Source organism: Engystomops pustulosus, chromosome 4 (genome assembly GCF_040894005.1).
Source record: "Engystomops pustulosus chromosome 4, aEngPut4.maternal, whole genome shotgun sequence".
NCBI classification, from domain to species: domain Eukaryota; kingdom Metazoa; phylum Chordata; class Amphibia; order Anura; family Leptodactylidae; genus Engystomops; species Engystomops pustulosus.
This window is the reverse complement of record NC_092414.1, coordinates 205986961-206013141: the sequence shown is the minus strand read 5'-3', so window position 1 is coordinate 206013141 and position 26181 is coordinate 205986961. Positions and strand designations below refer to the sequence as shown.

General features: G+C 44.4%; 2 protein-coding genes across 3 annotated transcripts; one reads left to right on the top strand and one right to left on the bottom strand.

Moving 5' to 3' along the window:
• Positions 1 to 31: 31 nt before the first annotated feature.
• On the bottom strand, positions 32 to 23245 carry EPOR (erythropoietin receptor). Of its 2 annotated transcripts, none has more exons than XM_072149632.1 (8): positions 23106 to 23245; positions 4611 to 4734; positions 4259 to 4434; positions 4010 to 4173; positions 3777 to 3924; positions 3607 to 3694; positions 3445 to 3532; positions 32 to 3359 (listed from the first exon to the last, which is right to left on the bottom strand). In XM_072149632.1, the coding sequence occupies exons 1-8, from the start codon at positions 23137 to 23139 to the stop codon at positions 2727 to 2729; spliced, it is 1455 nt and encodes a 484-aa protein (XP_072005733.1). In that variant the 5' UTR covers positions 23140 to 23245; the 3' UTR covers positions 32 to 2726. The 2 variants fall into 2 exon arrangements, with proteins under 2 accessions (XP_072005733.1, XP_072005732.1); XM_072149631.1 differs by lacking the exon at positions 23106 to 23245 and adding an exon at positions 13366 to 14873.
• SWSAP1 (SWIM-type zinc finger 7 associated protein 1) lies at positions 23160 to 26020 on the top strand. Its single transcript, XM_072149633.1, has 2 exons — positions 23160 to 23525; positions 25500 to 26020. Exons 1-2 carry the CDS (start codon positions 23268 to 23270, stop codon positions 25935 to 25937), a joined length of 696 nt encoding a protein of 231 aa, XP_072005734.1. The 5' UTR covers positions 23160 to 23267; the 3' UTR covers positions 25938 to 26020.
• The last annotated feature ends 161 nt before the right edge of the window (positions 26021 to 26181 follow it).

The window sequence follows — 26181 nt, the reverse complement described above, 5'->3', positions numbered from 1 at the left end:
TTCATCAGGTATGTAATACAAGGACATAGCGTGATAAAAAAATAACCAGGTTTAATACAAAAGTTGTAAAAAAATGCAGGAAACAGATATTTACATTGACTTATCAAAATTAAAAGTGGGGCAGTATGCAGGGTATATACCCCGGACACGTATATATACAACAGTATTCAATCCATTCATTGTCTCCATGGGATTAGGGGAGTATAAATGTACATGGGTGTATATACCGGCAGTGGTTACATGGTAATACATGGATTACAGATATGGCAGGAAGTATATATGTACATGGGTGTATATACCGGCAGTGGTTACATGGTAATACATGGATTACAGATATGGCAGGAAGTATATATGTACATGGCTGTATATACCGGCAGATAAGGTACTAATACATACATTACACATAGTACCAGGGAGTATATATCTATGTATATACCAGCAGTAGTAATATACTAATACATGTTATACACATAGTACCAGGGAGTATATATCTATGTATATACCAGCAGTAGTAATCTACTAATACATGTATTACACATAGTACCTGGTAGCATATATCTATGTATATACCAGCAGTAGTAATCTACTAATACATGTTATACACATAGTACCAGGGAGTATATATCTATGTATATACCAGCAGTAGTAATCTACTAATACATGTATTACACATAGTACCTGGTAGCATATAGCTATGTATATACCAGCAGTAGTAATATACTAATACATGTTATATACATAGTACCAGGGAGTATATATCTATGTATATACCAGCAGTAGTAATATACTAATACATGTTATACACATAGTACCAGGGAGTATATATCTATGTATATACCAGCAGTAGTAATATACTAATACATGTTATACACATAGTACCAGGGAGTATATATCTATGTATATACCAGCAGTAGTAATATACTAATACATGTATTACACATAGTACCTGGTAGCATATATCTATGTATATACCAGCAGTAGTAATATACTAATACATGTTATACACATAGTACCAGGGAGTATATATCTATGTATATACCAGCAGTAGTAATATACTAATACATGTATTACACATAGTACCAGGTAGTATATATCTATGTATATACCAGCAGTAGTAATCTACTAATACATGTATTACACATAGTACCAGGGAGTATATATCTATGTGTATACCAGCAGTAGTATATACTAATACATGTATTACACATAGTACCAGGTAGTATATATCTATGTATATACCAGCAGTAGTAATATACTAATACATGTTATACACATAGTACCAGGGAATATATATCTATGTATATACCAGCAGTAGTATATACTAATAAAAACATTACACATAGTACCAGGGAGTATATATCTATGTATATACCAGCAGTAGTAATATACTAATACATGTATTACACATAGCACCCCGGAGTATATATCTACCAGCAGTGGTAATGTACATATATTATAATGCTAGAAAGTAGCAATTAATAGCAAAAGTTATAGACTGAACTTCGTTGGGTTCCTAACACTCTAGAGGCGCCAAAGGGGTGGAGAATATTTCACTCTTGGTTCACACAACACATCAGCTCGGCAGGTGCAGCACATGTTATCATGGTCAGACCAAGCAGAATCCCCAGTGACTAGGGCTCCCCATGAGATGTACAGATGTGTATTCACCTATAGAGAGAGGGAACATCAGCCCCGTCAGGGGGGCGATTGTCTGCTGGTCCCCAATTCTCAGTTTGCTCCAGGCCCCAAACTATAACGTAAAAGATATGGTACTGGAAAAGGCATCCTAGGGCCCCTTATCCTCCTGGTGCTGGGTGCATCTTCTGGAGTCCAAGTTAAGCCCCTGAGCCCAATGTTTTAAAATCTGTAAAAGGGTTAGCATAGAGGTTCCTAAGCGCTTCAAACAATGGTGACCCCTATTGGTATTTCCCATTATACAACATTTTCAGAAATTCTATACATCTCTGGCAGAATTAAAGGAAACCTACCATTTGATTTGATGCATTAGGAAGCAAACATACCTTGAGAATGCTGTAGCTGATTTGTTTTGCTGATAAAACAATTATAAAATTATGATAATGGTGCTGTCTCGCTTTATTCACTGCAGAACAGGATGACGTAATCCCTGGGTTGTGTCTGAAGGTAGAATAATCAATTGCTGCACCATCCCCCAGCTGCTGCGTATGAGTGATCGAGCTCAGGTTGATTAGTCATGTCTTGAATACGCTCCATGTGAAATGACAAGCTCTGTGTGTAATGTTTATGTAGGCAGCCAGCCTGACCCAGCTTTCCCAAGGGCATGAATGTTATAATTGTTTTTCAGCAAAATCAATCAACTCAGGGATTAACCAAGATATGATCCTGCATCAGTGTAGCTACAGCATTCTCAAGGTATGTTTGCTTCATAATGCATCAAATCAAATGGTAGGTTTCCTTTAAGTCTCCCTCAAAGGCTAAAGGTTATAACACGAGTGACCTATATCCTTCCATGGAATAACAGGTCACAAGTCGGACTGTAACAAGTATGGAATGGGGTCCTAAATGATTACGTGTCCTTAAGAGTAGTCTTTCGGCCCCTTCAGGCCCGGCAGTGTCCCTATCTGCTGCTCCAGTTTTACAGGATAGTGTTATGAGTTGTACACCCCACGTGGTATGTAGACAAGTCCTGAGAGGCCCTCAGTCTCTCCAGTACATTCCCAGTCCTCCCATCTTAATTAGAAGAATAGTCACTGGGAGTAGACGTGGGCCGGTAACTGGGTGCAGATGCTGTTCTGGTAGATGTTAGGAGAAGGTGGAGGACTGTCTTCTCCGGGCTCAGACATGAGCAGGTAAGCATACTTCAGGGGCTGGCGGGGAGGAACAGACCGAGCCCTGGGGAATAAGAGTCCATCACATGTCTCTAATACAGTGTACTCAAAGCTGGATCCTGGACTCAGCTTCCCTTCCTCTGAGCTCAACGAGTCTTCTCTCTGGATGGTAAGACTACCAGGCTTCTCCTTTGTAGGACAGCCCTTACTCTCCTCCACAGGTGGGACCTCGTCAGAGGGCATCTCGCTCGCATCTTCCTCTGGTCTTCCCACACTCCTGGAGGTCTTCTCTTGACTAGAAGCCTCTGATGGACCAAGTAGCTCCATCTGTGCATCTATTTGTCTTTGGGTTATCATCCAAGATGGAAATTGGGGCAAAAAGGTCTTATCAAGGGTGACATAGCTATCCTTTGGTGGCAGAGGCGCTGAAGGTAAAGGAGGAGGCATTGCATTAGGAAGTTCTGAGAGGACCTCCAGGGTAGAGATGGGAACTTCATGAAACATATTTCTAGATATCCACATCAGGTAAGCGTCCGTCTGATCCAACCACAGCTGTTCCCCCACAAAAAAAGAAGATATGAACTACAGGTATAAATATACAGTATATACATATATCCTTCTATATATTTATCAATACCTTAAAATTGCCTTTATGTGTTGTGTAGAGCTCCTTAAAGTGATGTTCGGGGCTTGGTATTTTTGGCCAAACCTTCTTCTTGAGGAACCTGTGGTGAGGTAAGTCTTAGTCACTGTCATGAGGTTTTATCTCATCATAATAAGCTTCATAAAGGTCACTTACCTTTTCTGACATGTAATTACCAGGATGATGACGCCAATCAGGATCAGGCCAGCAAACACGTAGAGCAGGACGTGGAATATGTCCACAGCTGAGGAGACATGGGAGTGGGACATCAGTGGTGACCATCTCCAGCTCCTTAGCGGGAGCCTTTGGTCGCTTTTTGTACTCACCATCCGATATCTGGACATCAACGTCCGTCCAATCACTCCAGTAGCCGTCATATGTCCCAGCGGCCTTGACTCGGACGCTGAGCGTATACTTGGCCCCTCTGACATAATTTCGGAGGATTAGCTTCCTGTAACCGTCCCTTGCTTCCACCTGAATATAACGAGTGTAGACGATTACGGAGAAGACCACATGTGACAGCAGCTCATCATGTCACCTCACGTGGCCTCGTTCTTACCTCTTGGACGGTACCGGTCTTGTTTAAGTTGTTTTCCTGGCTTGTATATTTGACTTGATATGTGAAGGTTAGTAGGCTGCTGTAAGTGTCGTTGACGATGACCCACAATTCGGGCGGCGTCGGGTGCTCTTGTACTTGGATGATTTTAAGGGGCTCCAGGTAAACTTCAAGGAGAAAAAAATTTGGGCTCAGTGCGAGTTTCTTAGCAGAGATACATTGCAGATGTGATGGTTGGTACAGGCTTCTTACCAAAATGCTCGGTTGAGCAGGTGCGCGTGTAGTTGCGACGCTCTTCATGATCTATCAATGTGATATGGAACGGATCGAGAGAGAATAAGTCCACGTATGCGCTGGGGATCTGGCATAGGTGCCACCACGTGTCATTGGTGGCCTCCACTGTCGTTAAGCTGCAAGCATTCACCTCACTGCAAGATGGAAGAAAAAAATTATCTCACTTTTTGGGGCCAATTTTTACTTTTGCTTTGCTTTCAGTGGGAATTGTGTATTACTTGACATCCCCTCTGGGGGCGCTGTAGGAAAACCGAACGCTTCCTGCCAGGTTTCTCTAGAGATCACGGCTATTTGCTAGAGATATACTCACGGCTTATAGTAAAACGTGTAGCTGGAGGCGTCCGATCTGTGGCTTTCCCAGAAACACACAAAATCATACAAGGTGGGGGTGAAGCAGAGAGGAATCTCAGACTTATCTTGGATGACGCGGTACACTGTGAATACAAAGAGTAAGGGGCGGTTATTCGCTAATACCCATCTGTGGCTTTACTGTGATACATTCCTGAAGACGATGAGGCCGATTGTATCATACAAGCTGGAGACAATGAGTCCTCTGACACAACATGGCGGCACAGAGATGCAGAATGAGGTGTTTATAGATGAAACTGACTGTACATTTTCTGTGACCCCCATAATGTTATAGGAAGCGACACCCCCGCAGGAGGATTATGGGTATGTTCACACAACGAGATGAAGCTTCCCACTGACTTGGTCTGGAAGTGCAGGGAGTGCAGTTTAAAGAGAATTATGCAATTTTTGGAGTCAGATTTGGCTGGTGGCCCCAATAGTCCGAATAAATGAGATGAACCTGCACAGCAGAAACCTTAGTCTTAGCCACTTCTCCATCTACCATGAAAATCCATCGTGATAAACCAGGGACATTACTCATAGATCCACGTACCGTGACTGTGGTATCTTCTTATATTTCTTATCCATGGCCCAATATCAACTTTTAAAATTATGCTAATGAGCCTAAATGGGGCTTTACCAGAGTGCCTCCATACTGTAGTTTCACAGGATGTTTACACAGTGGGGATCATTTACTAAAGGACTATCGGACGCATTTTCGTCGAGTTACGTTTTGCACCGAATTGCCCCGGGTTTTTGGCGCACGTTATCGGATTGTGGCGCAGGAAGAAGCAGGTGAACTCCGGCAGATGTCAGCATGGAAGCGACGGATGCAGAACGATCTTAGTGAATCGCGTCAGACCCGAATACTCATCAGACAACGCACAGTGGTATCGCGACAGGACCGGGTAAGTAAATGTGTCCCAGTGTAGGAGCACTTCCCCCTTCTACTGTGTGTGACTACATCAGACAGAGGGTGGAGGAAGTGCAGTGTAACAGCCTGTGAAGCTGCAGGACGGAGGGTCTCTTTTAACAAGACCAAAGCTCTTCTGACTCAATCGCATAGTTTTAAAAGTTGATTTGAGAAGGAAGGAGGCCATGGATAGCAAAAATAAGAAGATACCACAGTCCGGTGCCTGGATCTATGTCCCTGGTAGACTTCCTTTAGAACGTTATATAATAGAGCCCGGGTCTCCAGCTATTCTGTACAATGAGCACGCTCTGCATGTGGTCAGCTATCTATGCACAGCTTTGTGTCCCTCCTAGGCTCCTGTACTGCACCTCATGCTCTTTGTCAGTTTCTCAGAATTAGTTGAACAGAAAAGTTTGGGTGAAGATAATAGATAAAGAGTTTTGAAGAGAAAAATCATTTCTGCTGAATGCTGTAAAAACAGGGAGGAGCTCCTGAAAATTGTAACTTTAACCCCTTTGCCACCACAGTCTTGGACTCCCTGCGCATTTTTTAAACCTGTGATAACAATGTTGTGACACTATGGGGCAGATTTACTTACCCGGCCCATTTGCAATCCAGCGGCGCGTTCTCTGCGCTGGATTCGGGTCCGGCCGAGATTCATTAAAGTAGTTCCTCCGCCATCCACCAGGTGGCGCTGTTGCACTGAAGTTCCCCGGAATGCACTGGAGTTCACCGGCTCGGGCTGAGTGTAGGTAAGTGCAAGCTCCGCGACACATTTTTTTTTTTAAACGCGGCGGTTTTTCCGAATCCGTCGGGTTTTCATTCAGCCACCCCACCCCTCCCCCCGAATCCACCAAAATCCTGGGGCAATTCAGGGGAAATCGGCGCAAATTGGAAATATTCAGGTAACACGTCGGGAAAACGCGAATCGGACCCTTAGTAAATGACCCCCTATATCTTTAGCACTTGTTTTTTTCTTGACACATCTCACATCATGTTAGTAGGGTTCTGTTCTGTGTTTGTGAAGTTTGAAATTTGCATGAATTTGGAAATATTTGCCAGTGGTTGAAATTTTAAAATGAGGTACAAACTAAACGTTTACCACGTCTCTGCTTTGTGTGATGTATTTTTTTTTTATTGTGTAAGACATTAGATGACAAACTGAACTGCAAAGACAGAGGCAAAACTACAGGGGTAACTACCAGGGTTACAACTATAGCAGCTACTATAGGGCCTGCAGTGTCGGGGGGCCCGGCCACCCAACACATGTCTTTATCTATACAATATGCAGCATCAGATTTCATTCTTCTTAGTGCCTGGAAATAGTCGGAACTAAACAGTGGGAGTTGCTCACGTTCATCAGCAGATCTTCTATATTAGTGGTCTGTGGGCCATCCAGATCTTATTTACTGTGTTATGTGCTGATCAATAACACTGTATCCAACAACCCCTAAAAACTAGGTCAGAACGGTCTACATCACAGTTTTTCAACCTGTGGATCGCGACCCCTTTGAATGACCGTTTTACAGGGGTCGCCCAAGACCATTAGAAATATGTTTTCCGATCGTCTTAGGGACCGATACACCACTCACCTATCCATCTCCACCCGCTCCCTGACCATTCCCCCGGTAATTGAATAATCTTATGAAGTGCTACGGAATAATCTGTATAAATAAAGTTTATTATTAATCTAAAGTACATCCTTAAGGCACAAATACATTTGATTGGGAGAGCAACGCTGCACAGTTACATCTCCCAGATGCCAACAGCGCAATGTTGTAACACCTCACAGGACAGCAGAGAGCCACAGAAGGCTGGAGAGACTAATAAAGAGAAGGCAGGTAAGTAATTTTGACTGCTCGCTATTTGGGACATCACTGTGACTGCTGGCTACTGGGGGCATCACTGTGACTGCTGGCTACTGGGGGCATCACTGTGACTGCTGGCTACTGGGGGCATCACTGTGACTGCTGGCTACTGGGGGCATCACTGTGACTGCTGGCTACTGGGGGCATCACTGTGACTGCTGGCTACTGGGGGCATCACTGTGACTGCTGGCTACTGGGGGCATCACTGTGACTGCTGGCTACTGGGGGCATCACTGTGACTGCTGGCTACTGGGGGCATCACTGTGACTGCTGGCTACTAGGGGCATCACTGTGACTGCTGGTTACTGGGGGCATCATTAAGACTACTGGTTACTGGGGGCATCATTAAGACTACTGGTTACTGGGAGCATCATTATGAGTACTGGTTACTGGGGGCATAATTATGACTACTAGTTACTGGGAGCATCATTATGACTACTGGTTACTAGGGGCATCACTGTGACTACTGGTCACTAGAGGCATCATTATGACTACTAGTTACTGGGGGCATCATTGTGACTACTGGTTACTAGCGGCATCACTGTGATTGCTGGTCACTAGAGGCATCATTATGACTACTAGTTACTGGGGGCATCATTGTGACTACTGGTTACTGGGGGCATCATTATGACTACTGGTTACTGGGGGCATCATTATGACTACTTGTTACTAGGGGCATCATTGCAACTACTAGTTACTGGTGGCATCATTATGACTACTGGTTACTAGGGGCATCACTGTGACTACTGGTCACTAGAGGCATCATTATGACTACTAGTTACTGGGGGCATCATTGTGACTACTGGTTACTAGCGGCATCACTGTGACTACTGGTCACTAGAGGCATCATTGTGACTACTAGTTACTGAGGGCATCATTGTGACTACTAGTTACTGGGGGCATCATTGTGACTACTTGTTACTAGGGGCATCATTGTGACTACTAGTTAGTGGGGGCATCATTGTGACTACTGGTTACTAGCAGCATCATTATGACTACTGGTTACTAGCAGCATCATTATGACTACTGGTTACTGGGGGCATCACTATGACTACTGGCTACTGGGGGAATCATTATGACTACTGGTTACTGGGGGAATCATTATGACTACTGGTTACTGGGGGCATCATTATGACTACTGGTTACTGGGGGCATCATTATGACTACTGGTTACTGGGGGCATCATTATGACTACTGGTTACTGGGGGCATCATTATGACTACTGGTTACCGGGGGCATCACTGTGACTACTAGTTACTGGGGGCATCATTGTGACTACTGGTTACTAGCAGCATCATTATGATTACTTGTTTCTGGGGGCATCATTATGACTACTGGTTACTGGGGGCATCATTATGACTACTGGTTACTAGCAGCATCATTATGACTACTGGTTACTGGGGGCATCATTATGACTACTGGTTACTGGGGGCATCATTATGACTACTAGTTACTGGGAGCATCATTATGACTACTGGTTACCGGTGGCATCATTATGACTACTAGTTACTGGGAGCATCATTATGACTACTGGTTACTAGGGGCATCACTGTGACTACTGGTCACTAGAGGCATCATTATGACTACTAGTTACTGGGGGCATCATTGTGACTACTAGTTACTGGGGGCATCATTGTGACTACTGGTTACTGGGGGCATCATTTTGACTACTGGTTACTGGGGGCATCATTATGACTACTTGTTACTAGGGGCATCATTGTGACTACTAGTTACTGGGGGCATCATTGTGACTACTGGTTACTAGCAGCATCATTATGACTACTGGTTACTAGCAGCATCATTATGACTACTGGTTACTGGGGGCATCATTATGACTACTGGTTACTGGGGGCATCATTATGACTACTGGTTACCGGGGGCATCATTGTGACTACTGGTTACTGGGGGCATCATTGTGACTACTGGTTACTAGCAGCATCATTATGACTACTTGTTACTGGGGGCATCAAATTTGACTACTGGTTACTGGGGGCATCATTATGACTACTGGTTACTGGGGGCATCATTATGACTACTGGTTACTGGGGGCATCATTATGACTACTGGTTACTAGCAGCATCATTATGACTACTGGTTACTGGGGTCATCATTATGACTACTGGTTACTAGCAGCATCATTATGACTACTGGTTACTGGGGGCATCATTATGACTACTAGTTACTGGGGGCATCATTATGACTACTAGTTACTGGGAGCATCATTATGACTACTGGTTACTGGGAGCATCACTATGACTACTGGTTACTGGGAGCATCACTATGACTACTGGTTACTAGGGGCATCACTGTGACTACTGGTCACTAGAGGCATCATTATGACTACTAGTTACTGGGGGCATCATTGTGACTACTGGTTACTAGCGGCATCACTGTGACTGCTGGTCACTAGAGGCATCATTATGACTACTAGTAACTGGGGGCATCATAGTGACTACTGGTTACTGGGGGCATCATTATGACTACTTGTTACTAGGGGCATCATTATGATTACTTGTTACTAGGGGCATCATTATGACTACTGGTTACTGGGGGCATCATTATGACTACTGGTTACTGGGGGCATCATTATGACTACTGGTTACTAGGGGCATCATTATGATTACTTGTTACTAGGGGCATCATTGTGAATACTAGTTACTGGGGGCATCATTATGACTACTGGGGGCATCATTATGACTACTGGTTACTAGCAGCATCATTATGACTACTGGTTACTGGGGGCATCATTGTGACTACTAGTTACTGGGGGCATCATTATGACTACTGGTTACTGGGGGCATCATTATGACTACTGGTTACTGGGGGCATCATTATGACTACTGGGGGCATCATTATGACTACTGGTTACTGGGGGCATCATTATGACTACTGGTTACTGGGGGCATCATTATGACTACTGGTTACTGGGAGCATCATTATGACTACTAGTTACTGGGAGCATCATTATGACTACTGGTTACTAGGAGCATCATTATGACTACTGGTTACTGGGAGCATCATTATGACTACTGGTTACTAGGAGCATCACTGTGACTACTGGTCACTAGAGGCATCATTATGACTACTAGTAACTGGGGGCATCATAGTGACTACTGGTTACTGGGGGCATCATTATGACTACTTGTTACTAGGGGCATCATTGTGACTACTAGTTACTGGGGGCATCATTATGACTACTGGTTACTGGCGGCATCATTATGACTACTTGTTACTAGGGGCATCATTGTGACCACTAGTTACTGGGGGCATCATTATGACTACTGGTTACTGGGGGCATCATTATGACTACTGGTTACTGGGGGCATCATTATGACTACTGGTTACTGGGGGCATCATTATGACTACTGGTTACTGGGGGCATCATTATGACTACTTGTTACTAGGGGCATCATTGTGACTACTAGTTACTGGGGGCATCATTATGACTACTGGTTACTGGGGGCATCATGACTACTGGTTACTGGGGGCATCATTGTGACTACTAGTTACTGGGGGCATCATTATGACTACTGGTTACTGGGGGCATCATTATGACTGCTGGTTACTGGGGGCACCATTGTGACTACTGGTTACTGGGGGCATCATTATGACTACTGGTTACTGGGGGCATCATTATGACTACTGGTTACTGGGGGCACCATTGTGACTACTGGTTACTGGGGGCATCATTGTGACTACTAGTTACTGGGAGCATCATTATGACTACTGGTTACTAGGGGCATCACTGTGACTACTGGTTACTGGGGGCATCATTATGACTACTGGTTACTAGCAGCATCATTATGACTACTGGTTACTGGGGGCATCATTATGACTACTAGTTACTGGGGGCATCATTATGACTACTTGTTACTGGGGGCATCATTATGACTACTGGTTACTGGGAGCATCATTATGACTACTAGTTACTGGGAGCATCATTATGACTACTAGTTACTGGGAGCATCATTATGACTACTGGTTACTAGGAGCATCATTATGACTACTGGTTACTAGGAGCATCATTATGACTACTTGTTACTGGGGGCATCATTATGACTACAGGTTACTGGGGGCATCATTATGACTGCTGGTTACTGGGGGCACCATTGTGACTACTGGTTACTGGGGGCATCATTATGACTACTGGTTACTGGGGGCATCATTATGACTACTGGTTACTGGGGGCATCATTATGACTACTTGTTACTGGGGGCATCATTATGACTACAGGTTACTGGGGGCATCATTATGACTGCTGGTTACTGGGGGCACCATTGTGACTACTGGTTACTGGGGGCATCATTATGACTACTGGTTACTGGGGGCATCATTGTGACTACTGTCTACATCACTTTGGCTATTGGGGTCATCACACAGTTAAGATTCATAAAAGTAGCAAAATTACAGTTATTAGGTAGCAATGAAATAATATTATGGTTGGGGGATCACTATGCAAAGGGATGCAGCATTAGGAAGTTTGAGAAGCGCCCCTCTAAGTGATTGTGGATTTATCAGAATGTCTCATGTCCAAAAATGTCTTCCACTGTGTGGCAGAGGGCGGTCTAGTTGTCACCAATCCCTCACCGAGAGATTCAATAGCCATAAGCAGCCTTTATAGCCGGCCTAGTGTCTCATCACTCGTGTAGTCACTGTCATACATAACTGCACGCTAGGCTTACAGACACCTCCAGTATACAGTGTATACTGTATATATCTGCTATATGTGACAATAGAGCGCTCTGTGGCCTCTGTGCGGAGTAAACACAGCACATGTGCGTCCCCCTCCTAGGACACGACATCTGCTGCACCAGATAAGACGTCCTGTGATAACTACTACACGACTATGACGAGAGTCTCCCCAGGACATAGAAGAAAACATATTTTTGTTTGAGGCTCCAAGTCTAAGATTTTTTTTTTCTGGTGGTTTATCCCAAAACTTGTTATTGCAAATATAAACATGTTCAGAGAACAGGTTCCCATCACGTGCCCCCCCCCCCCTTCCCCCTCATAAGTGAGGTCTATCATTTCTAAGCCCCATATAAATATGATAGAACAACTTTGTAAGTATTGTGACACCTCTCCATAAGACTGACCCATAGTCCAGGCCAGACAGTTACATTATATACGTCTCAAATCACACGGCATACATGTAACATGTACACTAGGGCTACATCCACAGTATACAGGCTGTGCTGGTACATACCTTCTATATACACACATGGGTGATACTAGTCTGGGTTTTGCCTCCCAAAATTTTACATTATTCTAAAAGTTTTGGGTTCATGATTGAGAATGTTTTTGAGGCATCTACGGACCCCCCCACTGGTCTTAACTAAGAATACTATGATATATACAGACAGTCCCCGGGTTACGTACAGGATCAGTTCTGTAGGTTCGTTCTTAAGTTGAATTTGTATGTAAGTCGGAACTGTATATTTTATAATTGTAACCCCAGTCCAAATTTTTTCTGGTCTCTGTGACAATTGGATTTTAAAAATGTTGGGTTTTGATAGATACAAGGATTAACAATAAAGCTTCATTACAGACACCAGTGATAACTGTTATAGCTGATCATTGTAGCCTAGGACTAAAGTACAATAAATTACCAACATCCAGAGGTCCGTTTGTAACTAGGGGTTGTCTGCAAGTTGAGTTTTCTTAAGTAGGGGACTGCCTGTACTATAATAAATACTATGATATATACTACGATATATACTACCATATATACTATAATAAATACTGTGATATATACTATAATAAATACTTTGATATATACTATAATAAATACTTTGATATATACTATAATAAATACTATGATATATACTATAATACTATGATATATACTATAATAAATACTACCATATATACTATAATAAATACTATGATAATGAAACAAATAATAATGAAGTCAAAATTCCTAATAACGGACTTACCTCTGTTAATGAGAGTGGTCAGTGCACTGCTGTTCTCTGAGCCCCTGCACAGCGCTGTGTAGATGACCAGCAATAGGCAGCTGCAGTAGAGCACCCGGGGCGTCCTGGACATGTTTAGGGTGTAGGGTGCACCCATGGAGCTGGGCATGGTGTCCTGTGGTGCACATGTACGAGGAGCCCTGAATGTGTGTGTCTCTCTGTGTCCTCGCTCTATGTGGCATGTTCTGCAGTGTGAGATAAGGCAGAGTGTGGAGCGTAGACACAGGAATAGGCTGAACCTCTGCGGCTACAGAGGAATTGTACTATTATCAGTCAGGGGGCGACTCTCTGCTGGACTCACTGACCCCCGTCTACCCAATATTAGGCTATTCCCTGTATGTTTATGACTGCGCTGCCATACAAGGATGATCATTACCAAGAAGATTGGAAAAAACAGAGTTAAACAATAACACAAAAAAATTGGACTGGCCTATTAGAGTAACAGATGGCCCAGTGGTTCCCAACCTTTTTGATTCTGGTGACCAGCTGCACCCAATTTTTTTTCCCAGGTATCGGGATGGGTAACCCCATAACCACAGTCTCTAAATAAAAATTGTGTGCCCTGCAAATAGTCCCACAAAGTGTGCCCCGTTTTATGTAGCCCATTATTAATGTCTATTTAAGAAGGGGGCTACATGAATGAAGAAATTATAATAGCCCCCACACACATTTATAATGTCCCCTTGTCTTTAGTCTTTTCACAGTGAGGAAAAAAAAGTATTCATCCAGTACCTCGAGTTACCTAATTTTTACCACAAAATAAAAAACTGGGAAAACTTGAGCAGCAGTCTCCCCTCATTAATAAAATGTCCAGCAGCCTCCCCTCATTAATAAAATGTTCAGCAGCCTCCCCTCATTAATAAAATGTTCAGCAGCCTCCCCTCATTAATGAAATGTCCAGCAGCCTCCCCTCATTAATAAAAATGTCCAGCAGCCTCCCCTCATTAATAAAATGTCCAGCAGCCTCCCCTCATTAATAAAATGTCCAGCAGCCTGCCCTCAATAATAAAATGTCCAGCAGCTCCTCTCGTCAATGAAATATCCCACAGCCGCCCCTCAATGATATGTCCAGCAGCCTCCCCTTATTAATGAAATGTCCAGCAGCAGCCTCCCCTTATTAATGAAATGTCCAGCAGCAGCCTGCCCTCATTAATAAAATGTCCAGCAGTCTCCCTTCATTAATAAAATGTCCAGCAGCCTGCCCTCATTAATAAAATGTCCAGCAGCCTCCCCTAATTAATAAAATATCCAGCAACCTCCCTGCATCAATTAAATGTCCAGCAGCCACCCCTCATGAATGTCCAGCAGCAGCCTTCCCTCATCAATAAAATGCCCAGCAGAGCCCCTTAATTAAATGTCCATAGCAGAGATCCCAATAAAATGTTCCCAGCAAAGCCTCCCAAATAAAACGTCCCCATCAGAGCCCCCAATGTAATCTCCCAAGCAGAGCCACCCATTGAAATGTCCCCTACAGAGCCTCCTCATTAATGAAATTTCCCTAGCAGAACCCCCCGATGTCTCCAGCAGTGCCTCCTCAATTAGATGTTCCCAGCAGTGCTCCCCCCCCCCCCCCCAATGAAATATTCACAGCGGAGCCCCCTTAAAAATAGCAGCTCCAGTTTCTTCTCTTTGCAACAGCCTGGTAGTACGGGCAGAGGCATGTCTATGTCCGCATGCACTAGCTATAATGTAATCATGTAAACATGTCCTTTCTTTCCCCGGAATACAGCGTTGTGCCTCATACATCGCTATGGAGCCTCCTCCTCTCCCCGGCGCCGGCCATGCTAAGGTAGGGCGGGCACATGTGTGTGTGTGAATATAGCCTAACATCGGACAACATTGGATCATTCAGAGATCCTCACTGAACTTCTGGAGGGAGTTTGCTGCACTGAAAGTAAAGGGGTTGAATAATATTGCACGCCCCATCTTTCAGTTGATTATTTTTTACAAAAAGTTTACAAGTTTTACAAAATATTTAATCAATTTTGTTCCACTTCACAAATGTGTCCCACTTCTTCCTGATTCTTCACCAAAAAATTACAATTTTATATCTTTTAGTTTGAAGCCTGAAATGTGGCAAAAGGTTGAAAAGTTCAAGGGGGCCGAATACTAATGCAACGCAAGGGTTACGTACAAGATAGGGTCCATAGGTTTGTTCTTAAGTTGAATTTGTATGTAAGTCGAAACTGTATACCTTATATACTCGAGTATAAGCCTAGTTTTTCAGCACAAAAAATGTGCTGAAAAATCCAAACTCGGCTTATACTCGAGTCAAAAAATAAATATATCTAAACTCACCTTTCCGGCGACCCCTGTATATCTTCTGTGCGATCTGTCCGGAAGCGGCGGCAGGCTATATACACTGGGGCAGGGTCTGGCAGGCTATATACACTGGGGCAGGGTCTGGCAGGCTATATACACTGGGGCTGGGTCTGGCAGGCTATATACACTGGGGCAGGGTCTGGCAGGCTATATACACTGGGGCAGGGTCTGGCAGGCTATATACACTGGGGCAGGGTCTGGCAGGCTATATACACTGGGGCTGGGTCTGGCAGGCTATATACACTGGGGCAGGGTCTGGCAGGCTATATACACTGGGGCAGGGTCTGGCAGGCTATATACACTGGGGCAGGGTCTGGCAGGCTATATACACAGGGGCAGGGGCTGGCAGGCTATATACACTGGGGCAGGGGCTGGCAGGCTATATACACTGGGGCAGGGGCTGGGTGGCTATATACACTGGGGCAGGGGCTGGCAGGCTATATACAATGGGGCAGGGTCTGGCAGGCTATATACACTGGGGCAGGGGCTGGGTGGCTATATACACTGGGGCAGGGGCTGGGTGGCTAGATACTGGGGAGGCTGTGACCAATGCATTTCCCACTCTCGGCTTATACTCGAGTCAATAGGTTTTCCCAGCATTTTGTGGTAAAATTAGGGGCCTCGGCTTATACTCGGGTCGGCTTATAATCGAGTATATACGGTATTTTATAATTGTAGCTCCTTCAATTTTTCTTTTGCCCCAGTGACAATTGAAGTTTAAAATTTTTTTGCTCTAATGGGACCAAGGATTATCAATAAAGCTTCATTACAGACACCTTACAGCTAATCATTGCAGTCTGGGACTAAAGTAAAGCATCCAGAGACTTCACCAGAGGTCACAGGGGGCAGAGGGTGCATCTTTAACAAGGGGTTTTCTGTAAGTCGGGTGTCTTTAAGTAGGGGACCGTCTGTATGTAATATTATTGGGGAGGCTGTTTGTAGTTAAGTTAGCTGTGCAGATGGTATCCGGATTACATACAAGATACGTTCCATAGGTTTGTTCTTAAGTTGAATTTGTATGTAAGTCGAAACTGTATTTTTTATAATTGTAGCTCCTGCAAAAAAAAATTTTTTGTCCCAGTGACAATTGGTGTTTCACATTTTTTTGCTGTAATTGGACCAAGTATTATCAAAAAAGCTTCATTACAGACACCTCACAGCTGATTATTGCAGTCTATATACTATAGTAACATCCAGAGAGCTTTACCAGAGGTCACAGTGGGCAAAGAGGTCTGTCTTTAACTAGGGGTTGTCTGTAAGTCAGGTGTCCTTAAAGGAAACCTACCACTTGTAGTGGCAGGTTTCTGATGGAAATACCGGGCACCAGCTCAGGGTGAGCTCAGGGTGAGCTGGTGCCGGAGCTTATTTTCGTTAGTGTTTTAAACCGCGGTATCACGGTTTAAAACACTTTTTAAACTTTATAGCGGGCGCAGGGAGGTACGCGCTCGGCGCTTACCATGCGCGCGGCTCTCCTTCACTTCCTATGTAGCCGCGCGCATGGTAAGCGCCGAGCGCGTACCTGCCTGTGCCGGCTATAAAGTTTAAAAAGTGTTTTAAACCGCGATACCGCGGTTTAAAACACTAACTAAAATAAGCTCCGGCACCAGCTCACCCTGAGCTGGTGCACGGTATTTCCATCAGAAACCTGCCACTACAAGTGGTAGGTTTCCTTTAAGTAGGGGACCGCCTGTATATAATATTATTGGGTAGTTAATTCAACCGTAATGTTCTGTGGATGTTCCTTTTTATTTAGTGGGACTTTTAGTAGGTTGGTAGAAAAAAAAATAAGGTGAAAAAAAAACCTCTACTAGGAAAAAAACAAAATCTGGAGCTCTTGTTATGGGCAATTCTCTTACAATATGTATTAGAAGCTTGTGAGGAGAGGTGCACACCACAAGACAGGGAGGAGAGAGAACGGCCAAACCGGTGTCCTCCACCATCTTATCTGTCACAGCAGACACGGCTCTCTCTAGGCGTCCTGCACAATTCTCCCGCCACTATATCTGCTCTGATCCCCGTCACTGCGGCCTGCACCGCACATATATACTGCCACACGTATTACAGGAAGGGGGGAACCTTTCCACAGAAAGCCGATACCATTCCAGAGAGACAGAGCAGGACTGGGGATACGGAAGACTGGACGCCACTTTATCTCGCCAAAATTATCGGGACAATTGTTCAGACGGGACATGTTTTACGTCATGGAGATAATCTGTATATTCACTATTACTGCTTCCCCTGCTCGTCCTTATTATAAGAAGGAAACGGGTAAACTCTCCTCCGCCTCCATGACTTCATACAACCAATTTACATCTCACTTCAAAGGTGATTTTCTGGATGAGACCACCACACTGGGCCAGGAAAGAAACAAAAGCTAGAAGGTGTTACACTACCTGACAATAGCAATGGTTTTTATACTGTAAAGAGAGGGGGTTTTTTTATCCCTAGTGATTTTCCCCTGTAACTGTGACATCTATAAGAGCCAAACCCAAAATTGTGCTATTAAAAACTACATATCGTCCCGAAAAAACTAAACAAAAAAACAAGGCCCAGTACAGCCATGGTGAGAGGAAAATTTAAAAAAAGTTATAGCTATGGGAGTGGCCAGTGAGAAGTGGTTTTGCCCATCCCCCGACCTTCGGGAAGCGGCACCATCATGCAATGATTTTAAAAGGGAGGGATATGGGAGTTTTTAAATGTGAAATAGATGCATGATGGAGCGGTTTCCCAAGGGGGGGGGGGGGGTCATTTCCCTCTGGCCACTCCCATGGGACACAGCTCTGCAGAGAGAATGGTAAACTTTCATCCAACTTTTCTTTTTATCAGAAAAAGACAATTTTATTATGAAACACTTTGGCAATGTGCACTGTTCTCTATGGGGGAGCCAGAAAAAGGGCTCCTGATGGCAGGTTCCCTTTAAGGTGGAAAATAGGTGCAGAAATTAGGGATTAAAAAACACACGCATTCAAAACGCAACATGAACGGCACATGAGTGACCAGCCTCAGGCGCACAACACATGTACAAGAGTACAGGAGGTCCCCAACTTAAGGACACCCGAATTACAGATGACCCTTAGTTACAGGTGGACCTCTCTGAGCACTGTGACCTTTAGTCCCAGGCTACAATGAGCTAATGTAATGTGAGGTGTCTGTAATGAAGCTTTATTGATAATCCTTGTTCCCATGGCAGCACAAAGTTGTTCATATCCAACACACAGACAAAAACATTTTTTTGCCTGGAGCTAAAATTATAAAATATACAGTTCCGACTTAAGAACAAACCTAAAGAACCTATCTGGTAGAATAATAATTCATTTATTTATATAGCGCACACAGATAACGCAGCGCTGCACAGAGTTTGCCAAATCGGTCCCTGTCCCCAATGGGGCTCACAATCTAATCATCCTACCAGTATGTTTTGGAGTGTGGGAGGAAACCAGAGGACCCGGAGGAAACCCACACAAACACGGAGAGAACATACAAACTCGTTGCAGATGTTGACCTGGGACTTGAACCCAGGTCCCCAGCGCTGCAAGGCTGTAATGCTAACTAAGCCACCATGCTATAACCCAGGTTGCACACATTACACACCGTGGTAAGGAAGACGAGGCATCTCTCCGTTATGTTACGTGGCCATATCCTGATGCCACTGGCCTCATACTGTATAATTCCTTCCTGACTTCAAATATGTATAAATCCCAGGATCAACGTCACATTTCCACGACCCATGACCTGATACCTTAAGGCCAGAGGGTGAGCACAAAGGAAACGGTCGTGGACTATATATGTGGAGGATAGCGTATTTATGGATGTGAAAAGACTGTAAAGCTGTGTGTAAATAATGATGGGGGGCAAAGTAATGGGGGGGGGTGTGATATTCAGAATCAGATTTTGGGCTGCTCTGTAAATGATTTCTGCTTAGATCAGGGTGAATGTACAATAGGTTATTGCTATTCGTGCAATTCCTGGATATAAAACATCAGACGGACCATGGAGGGACTTATCTCTGTGATGAGCTGCTCGCTAACAAGTGCCTGAGAGATAAGAGTCCAGGAGGCGGGAAAGAGACTAATACTAATGTGTTTTTGTTTACAAACCTGCCATTTGGCTGCAGAGCAGAAATCATTATCAGCGGGCAGCAGATGATACGTCAGTGATCCGCGCTATGCTCCGCCATGTGTCACCCCCTGACCACAGATACAGATCACAGCCCCCAGGTTACACACATCCTCAGCTCCCCAGTTATTGGGGGATCTTATGTCTCTGGACACCTGGGATGAGGCTTTTGCCCTGTTTAGTCCTGATCACTAGATGCCTCCGAGCTTCTATCCAGTTCTATCTGAGGTGTTATTATTATACATGGGGGAAGTTGTGGGTTTCCTCAGCTTTAGGCTTCCTGCACACAAAGGGTGTTTTCCCCTCTTCTTGCAAACGCCGGATCTCTTGTCCATTTTTGAGGTCAGTGCGTCCTCAGGGCGCAGCTACACATGGCGTTTGTATGTCGCTTACAAACACAATGCAAACGCCTGGAGTAAGTGTTTACTAAACGTGAAGCAAACACTATCTTAACCCTCTCGGGACTCAGACTATTTTGGCCTTTAGGACCCGGCCCTGTGTCACTATAAGTGGTTGTCGCTTTGGAACGCTATGAGATATCCAGGGGATTTTGAGATTGTTTTCTCGTGACACATTGTACTTCAAATTAGTTTAAAAATTTGGATGATATCTTTTCTTTGTAGTTATGAAAAAAACAGAAATTTGGCAAAAAATTTGAAAAACTCTTTATTTTCCAATTTCTAAATTCTCTACTTTTGAAGCGCCCAAATTCCTTCATAACCCAAATGTCTGCTTTATGTTGGATGTTTTTTTTTTTAACATTCCACATATTTTACTAGAATGTTATGAGGCTCAGAATGTGGGTGCCATTTTTCAAATTTTTTGGAAAATCACCAAAACCCGTATTTAGATGGAACCTGCTCAACTTTCAATTGCCTGTAAGAGGCCTAAATAATAGCGAGACTCGTAAATTACCCCATTACGGAAACTACACCCCTCAACGTATGAAAAAACACGATTTGTTAACCCTTTGGGTGTTTTATAGGGATTAAAACAAAATGGAGGTGCGGTTTGCGGTCATATTTTTGGACAATACATTCAATGTATTTACTAAGGGTCAGAACGCCGCACTTTCGTCGGGTTTCCCGCGTAATTTAAAAAATGATTTGCGTCGCAAGATCAAGCACTCACATGCACCGGGAAGAAGAAGGTGAACTCCAGTGGACCTCAGCGCAGCAGCGACACCTGGTGGATATCGGGTGCACGATCTTAGCGAATCCTGGCAGACCCAAATCATCAGACAACGCACCGCGGGATCGCGACAGGACCGGGTAAGTAAATGAGCCCCATTAATTAAATGAAAAAAGGCTCCACAAAGTTTGTTACCCAATATGCGCTGACCCCCCATATGTGGTGGTGACTGCTGTATGGGTGCACGGCCGGGCATAGAAGGGAAGGAGGAGCCATCCAGAGCAAATTTGCATTGTCACATTGTAAAAGCTATCATTTTTTTCCTTTTAATGGGGTTTATTTTTTTGCCACCTGAGAAGCCGACCCGAGGCCCCTAATTTTAACAAAAAACTGGAAAAAAAAACCTATTGACTTGAGTATAAGCCGAGGGTGGGAAATGCATTGGACACCGCCTCCCCAGTATATAGCAAGGCAGCCCCCTGTAGTACCATACAAGGCAAGTTACCTTCCGATGCCCCCCCCCCCCGGCAGGTCCTTTCCTATCCATCGCGGCCCCAGCATCGGCTCTGTGTCCCCGTGCGGTCTGTCGCAGGGATGGTGACGTCAGCTGCTCGCTGACATCATAGTGTGTGCCAATGTCAGCGCAGATAGTAGAATGTCAGTGGCTGACATCATGGTGCCTGTGACGCACCCTGTGGGGACACGGAGCCGATGCCAGGGCCGCGATGGATAGGAGGAACCTGCCGGGTTTGGGGGCGTCGGAAGGTGAGTACACTGATTGTTTTTTTTTCTTGACTCGTGTATAAGCCGAGGAGAGGTTTTTCAGCAGATTTTTGTGCTGAAAAACTCAGCTTATACTCGAGTATATACTGTACTTTGAATAAAAACTAATTTGGAGAAAATCTCGTTCACTTTAGCACCGCCATCTTTGCAAAAGCATAACTTTTCTATTTTTTCGGCCGACAAATATGGTTAAGGGCTTATTATTCGCGAGAACAGTTGTTCTTTTTAGTGGTGTTATTTTAGAGTGAAGAACATTTTTTAATCCGTTTTAGAGCATTTTTTTAAAAGGTATTAAAAATAATCTTTTTTCTGAAGGTTTTTCAAGTTTTTTTTCCCCCAGTGCTTACCGTGCGGGTCCAGTAACAATTATGTTGTATTATATCGATTGTTACGGACACGGCAATGTGGTTTTCATTTGTGTTTTTTATAGTTTATTAAGTGTTTGTATGGGAAAGTGACATTTTAGGAGCTTATATTTTTATTTATTCTAATATTTAAACTTTCCTTTTTTTACTTATACAACCTTGAATCAGTGATGCTCTGACCGCTGGTACAATACACTGCTGTACAATACAAATTCATTGTAGAGCAGTGCAATCTGAGTTTACAGTCAGACGTGGAAGGGATCTGACTGCAGAAGGCATCGGGCAGCCCTGGGGCACTAGGCAGACCTCAGGGTTGCAGAGAAGAGGATCGGATGCCCCGGTAAGCGGCACAATGGATCCGACCCATAGGGGGAAGACCCTTACACGCCACAGTCAAGTGTAAGAGGTTAACATTCACAATCATTTGGAAACACGGCACAAAAGCCACATGTGAATGAAGCCTTAAAATCCCATAAAATTTAACTGTGAACGCATCGAAGCCGGTTCACAGCACATCGAAACCCAGATAGGAATTGGGAAGCCGGGTACCGCATGTATAATGCAGAAAAATCACTAACGATTTTGCAAAGAATTTCTCCTCTCCCTTAGGGTGATGCCACACTTGGCGTTTTTGGTCCGTTTTTCCCAATTATCTTAATAGATAAACAGGTTGTAAGCAGCCAAATGCATGTTAAACAGCCAAAAACGGACTGAAAACGGATGTTTAAAAACGGACCAAAAACGCCACCCTTAGGCCGTGTTCACTCGATGCGTTTTTTGCTGCATTTTTGACGCATTCCAAAGGCTTAAACTACTCAATGTACCCTCAGCACGTGATCCAGGCTGAAGCTTTTGGTATCCGTCAAAAACGCAACGCATCGTGTGAACGCAGCCTCAAGGCAAAATCCGCCTCAAATACGCAGCAAACGTATATTTAACCTTAGACACGTTTAAGATTGTGCAGTTTTGCGGATAATGACCTACATCTGTGCTGGGAGTTGTAGTTCCACACCCTCATAAAGATGAGGAATCGACCAAACCTATCATCTGCGGCAGCCGCCCGTCACCTCAGACACCGCCGGCGGCCATTACCTCAGCGCGCAGTGACGCGCACAAAATGGCGGCTACCGCCGTTCCCGCCACAACATGTCTCTGACGCTGCTCCGGTTACTGAGGGAGCTGAGCGGCGCCCCGGAGCCCGGTGATGTGGGGGCTGCAGGATGTGGACCCCATGGACCTCCGGCGCTGGTCCTGGCGTCCCCGGAGTGCGGTATAAGCGGCCTTATGTTTATGGCGGCGGCTCTGGCCGCAGAGGAGGAGGGAGCCGTGCTGTACCTGTGCCCGCAGCCGCTGCAGACTGTACCCAACATGGGCAGAGCGGCCCGGGACCCGCTCGTACTCAAGGTGCCCGAGAGCAAGGGGCTGGGGGCTCTGTGAGGGGCTAGAGGCGGAATATATAGTGAAGTGATGTCCCTTGTGACCAATCAGAGCACGGCTTACATTCCCGCTAGGCAGGTTTGCGGATACATTCTGATCTCTGATTGGTTCCTATCGGTAATTAGAGGCACATTCACATGAAGCTGTCAAAATTGTATTTACTAAGCAGCAATTGGCACAAAATGGGCCAGAAATACACAATTATGTGTAACAGCAACAAGGAAAAGCAATGCCAGTGTGAATAAGTCATAATGCATTTTCTCTCAGTGGTGCCATTGTGTTTATAGAATGAAAGGGGTGGTCCATTTTAGGCAGTGTCCTATTTTTTTAAACTTTGCCATATTTTTACATTGTAGTGCAAAATTTTTATAGGCCATCTATACGAGATCATCAGAGATCTGACTAGGTATTGCCCCTCAAAACAGCCGTGTGAGAGGTTACGGTAATGCAGCTTCAGACCCTGTTCACATGTTGTGTTTTCAAATGCAATGCGGTGGGGCTTGTCCAGATTGCATATGCGGATCGTCTAAAAACACATGCGTTTTGTCATGAGCATCATATGTTTTGCATTATTTACACACAAAACATACGTTGCCCATCTGGCTAAGCCCCTTCCCATTGCATTGGAAAACGCAATGTGTGAACACGTCCTCAGTCCATACAAGCGAACGATACGATGTATTTGTAGACTACTCCCTGAAGAGGATGGCCCAGGTTATACTTAGTGTAGAGCCTCCCATCTTTGCCAATCTCCCAAACAGTCTCCAGCCACTATGGTTCCCAATTTTCACTACCTCTTCTAGATCTGGAGGCCACACGCTACATCACTACTGTCACCATGTGTTTGGCTTCTGGGACTTTTTTACACTGAACGTTTAAAAAAAAAAAATAGCATGTTTATAGTGTCTCCGGCCTCAAAATATCCACATTTGATATAAAAAAAAGTCCAAGGGCCAGTTCTGGCTTCCATTTTGGAATATCTTTTTTAAAAATGGGTCTATTTTTCCCCTTAAAGAGAACCTGTCACCCTTAAAATCAGCACTAGGAGCTGCTTACTAAAGCACTGCTAGCATTATCAGACCTCTGATTACGCGATCTAACAACAGAGTACGCTACAGAGTACTTTGAGAGCGGTCCGGCGTATTCGTGAGGGGGCTGTTCGAGGCGCTGCCTCTTCCTCGGACCACACCACTCACTCCATAGGCCAGTGGTGACTGCCGCTCGTCATGCTCCTTAATCCCACCCCTTCCTGAATACGCCGGACCGCCCTGTTGTACAGCGTGGCAGTGTCTGCTAGCGTTATCGGAGGTTTCCAATAACACTAGCAGTGCAACACTGTTTTAGCACAAGGAGCCATTTTTGAGGGTGACAGGTCCTCTTTAAAATTTCTTTGGACTTTCAGTGGTGACATCTTCCCTTATTTGCTTTGATAGTTGGATGCAAAGTGCTGAGCCAATTTTTTTCCATCAGAAGTGACGGAAGGTTGAAGACTGACTTTCCGTCAGAAATTTTACAATATTTTTTTATGTATAACTGATGTCTTGGATTTCTATCAGTTTGTTCCTTCAGTTATCATCCTCTTTTTTATTTTATACTGAGCGCCCTCTGATTATACATTTCAGAGTTTCAATTCGACCTCTAGTGGCCAAAGCGGAGGAATAATTGTAATGAATTGTAAATCCGCTTTACTTATTAGTTTATTTGTCTAGACATCCGTTTAAAGTGCAGTTTGTTTTTATAAAACAAAAAACAGAAGCAAAAAAAGCAGATGTGAACTAGCCCTTGTTGTGAGAGAGAAATCTTTTACTAGACCCAACCCAAAACAATGAGAATCTGCTTTCTCAAGCTCTCTCTGCCTCTCTCACAGTGGAAGTCTCAGCACAATCCTATAGACCAAATGGTTCCACATGTTGATTGTTTCTTTTCTGTATCTCCTCATAGCAAATCCGCTTTGTTTACCCCCCTTCTATGAAGGATCTTCTTCAGTTCTTCTCTTCGCTTCATCTAATGTCTCCTCCTCCTTCCCTCATCATGGTTGACGGGCTTGAGCGATACCTTCCTCCTACGTGCAGCCTCCAGGATGGAGCTCGTATTTGCGCATTGATGTTGGACTCAGTTTCCCACTTAGGCTGCGGCCTCCTAGTATCTGCGGCACCGAGCTCTGAGGGAACTGATGGGGCATTTCTGGCCGTTGAAAGATACTTCCCAAATCAGTTTGTGGTGTATCATGATCTGTGTCCTGAGGGTAAGAAGCAGACGTTTAAGATGAGCTTCATGTCTCCGAGACCTCGGTGGAACCTACGCATCAAGGAAGATGGGAGTCTAGGAGTCAGTCCTTGCATCACCGTAGAGGATCACAGCCCTAACGTACAGAACTAACGGACGCTACGTGGGTTTTCACAGAATTGTTATATTTTTATATGAAATTGTTCAATAATAAAAATATGTTTTGAGTAAATACATTTCCCTGGGTGTCCTCTTGTATGCAGCGGTATGTGACTATTGGATATGGTTGCCTAGGTTGATGGACAGCTATTAACAGAGGCATAACAAGACCCCGATGGGCCCTGGTGCAAACCTCCATATACCTAAACCCTTGCTGGTGCCCTATCCTGCACGTTAT

Excerpts from the sequence above, each read along its gene's own strand:
- EPOR (XM_072149631.1), bottom strand. The coding sequence starts at position 13,513 with ATGCCCAGCTCCATGGGTGCACCCTACACCCTAAACATGTCCAGGACG. Across the intron at positions 4,435-4,610 it reads TACACGTTTTACTATAAGCC|TGAGGTGAATGCTTGCAGCT; the intron begins GTGAGTATATCT and ends TCCATCTTGCAG. Across the intron at positions 4,174-4,258 it reads CTGCTCAACCGAGCATTTTG|TTTACCTGGAGCCCCTTAAA; the intron begins GTAAGAAGCCTG and ends TTCTCCTTGAAG.
- SWSAP1 (XM_072149633.1), top strand. The coding sequence starts at position 23,268 with ATGTCTCTGACGCTGCTCCGGTTACTGAGGGAGCTGAGCGGCGCCCCG. Across the intron at positions 23,526-25,499 it reads GGGACCCGCTCGTACTCAAG|CAAATCCGCTTTGTTTACCC; the intron begins GTGCCCGAGAGC and ends ATCTCCTCATAG.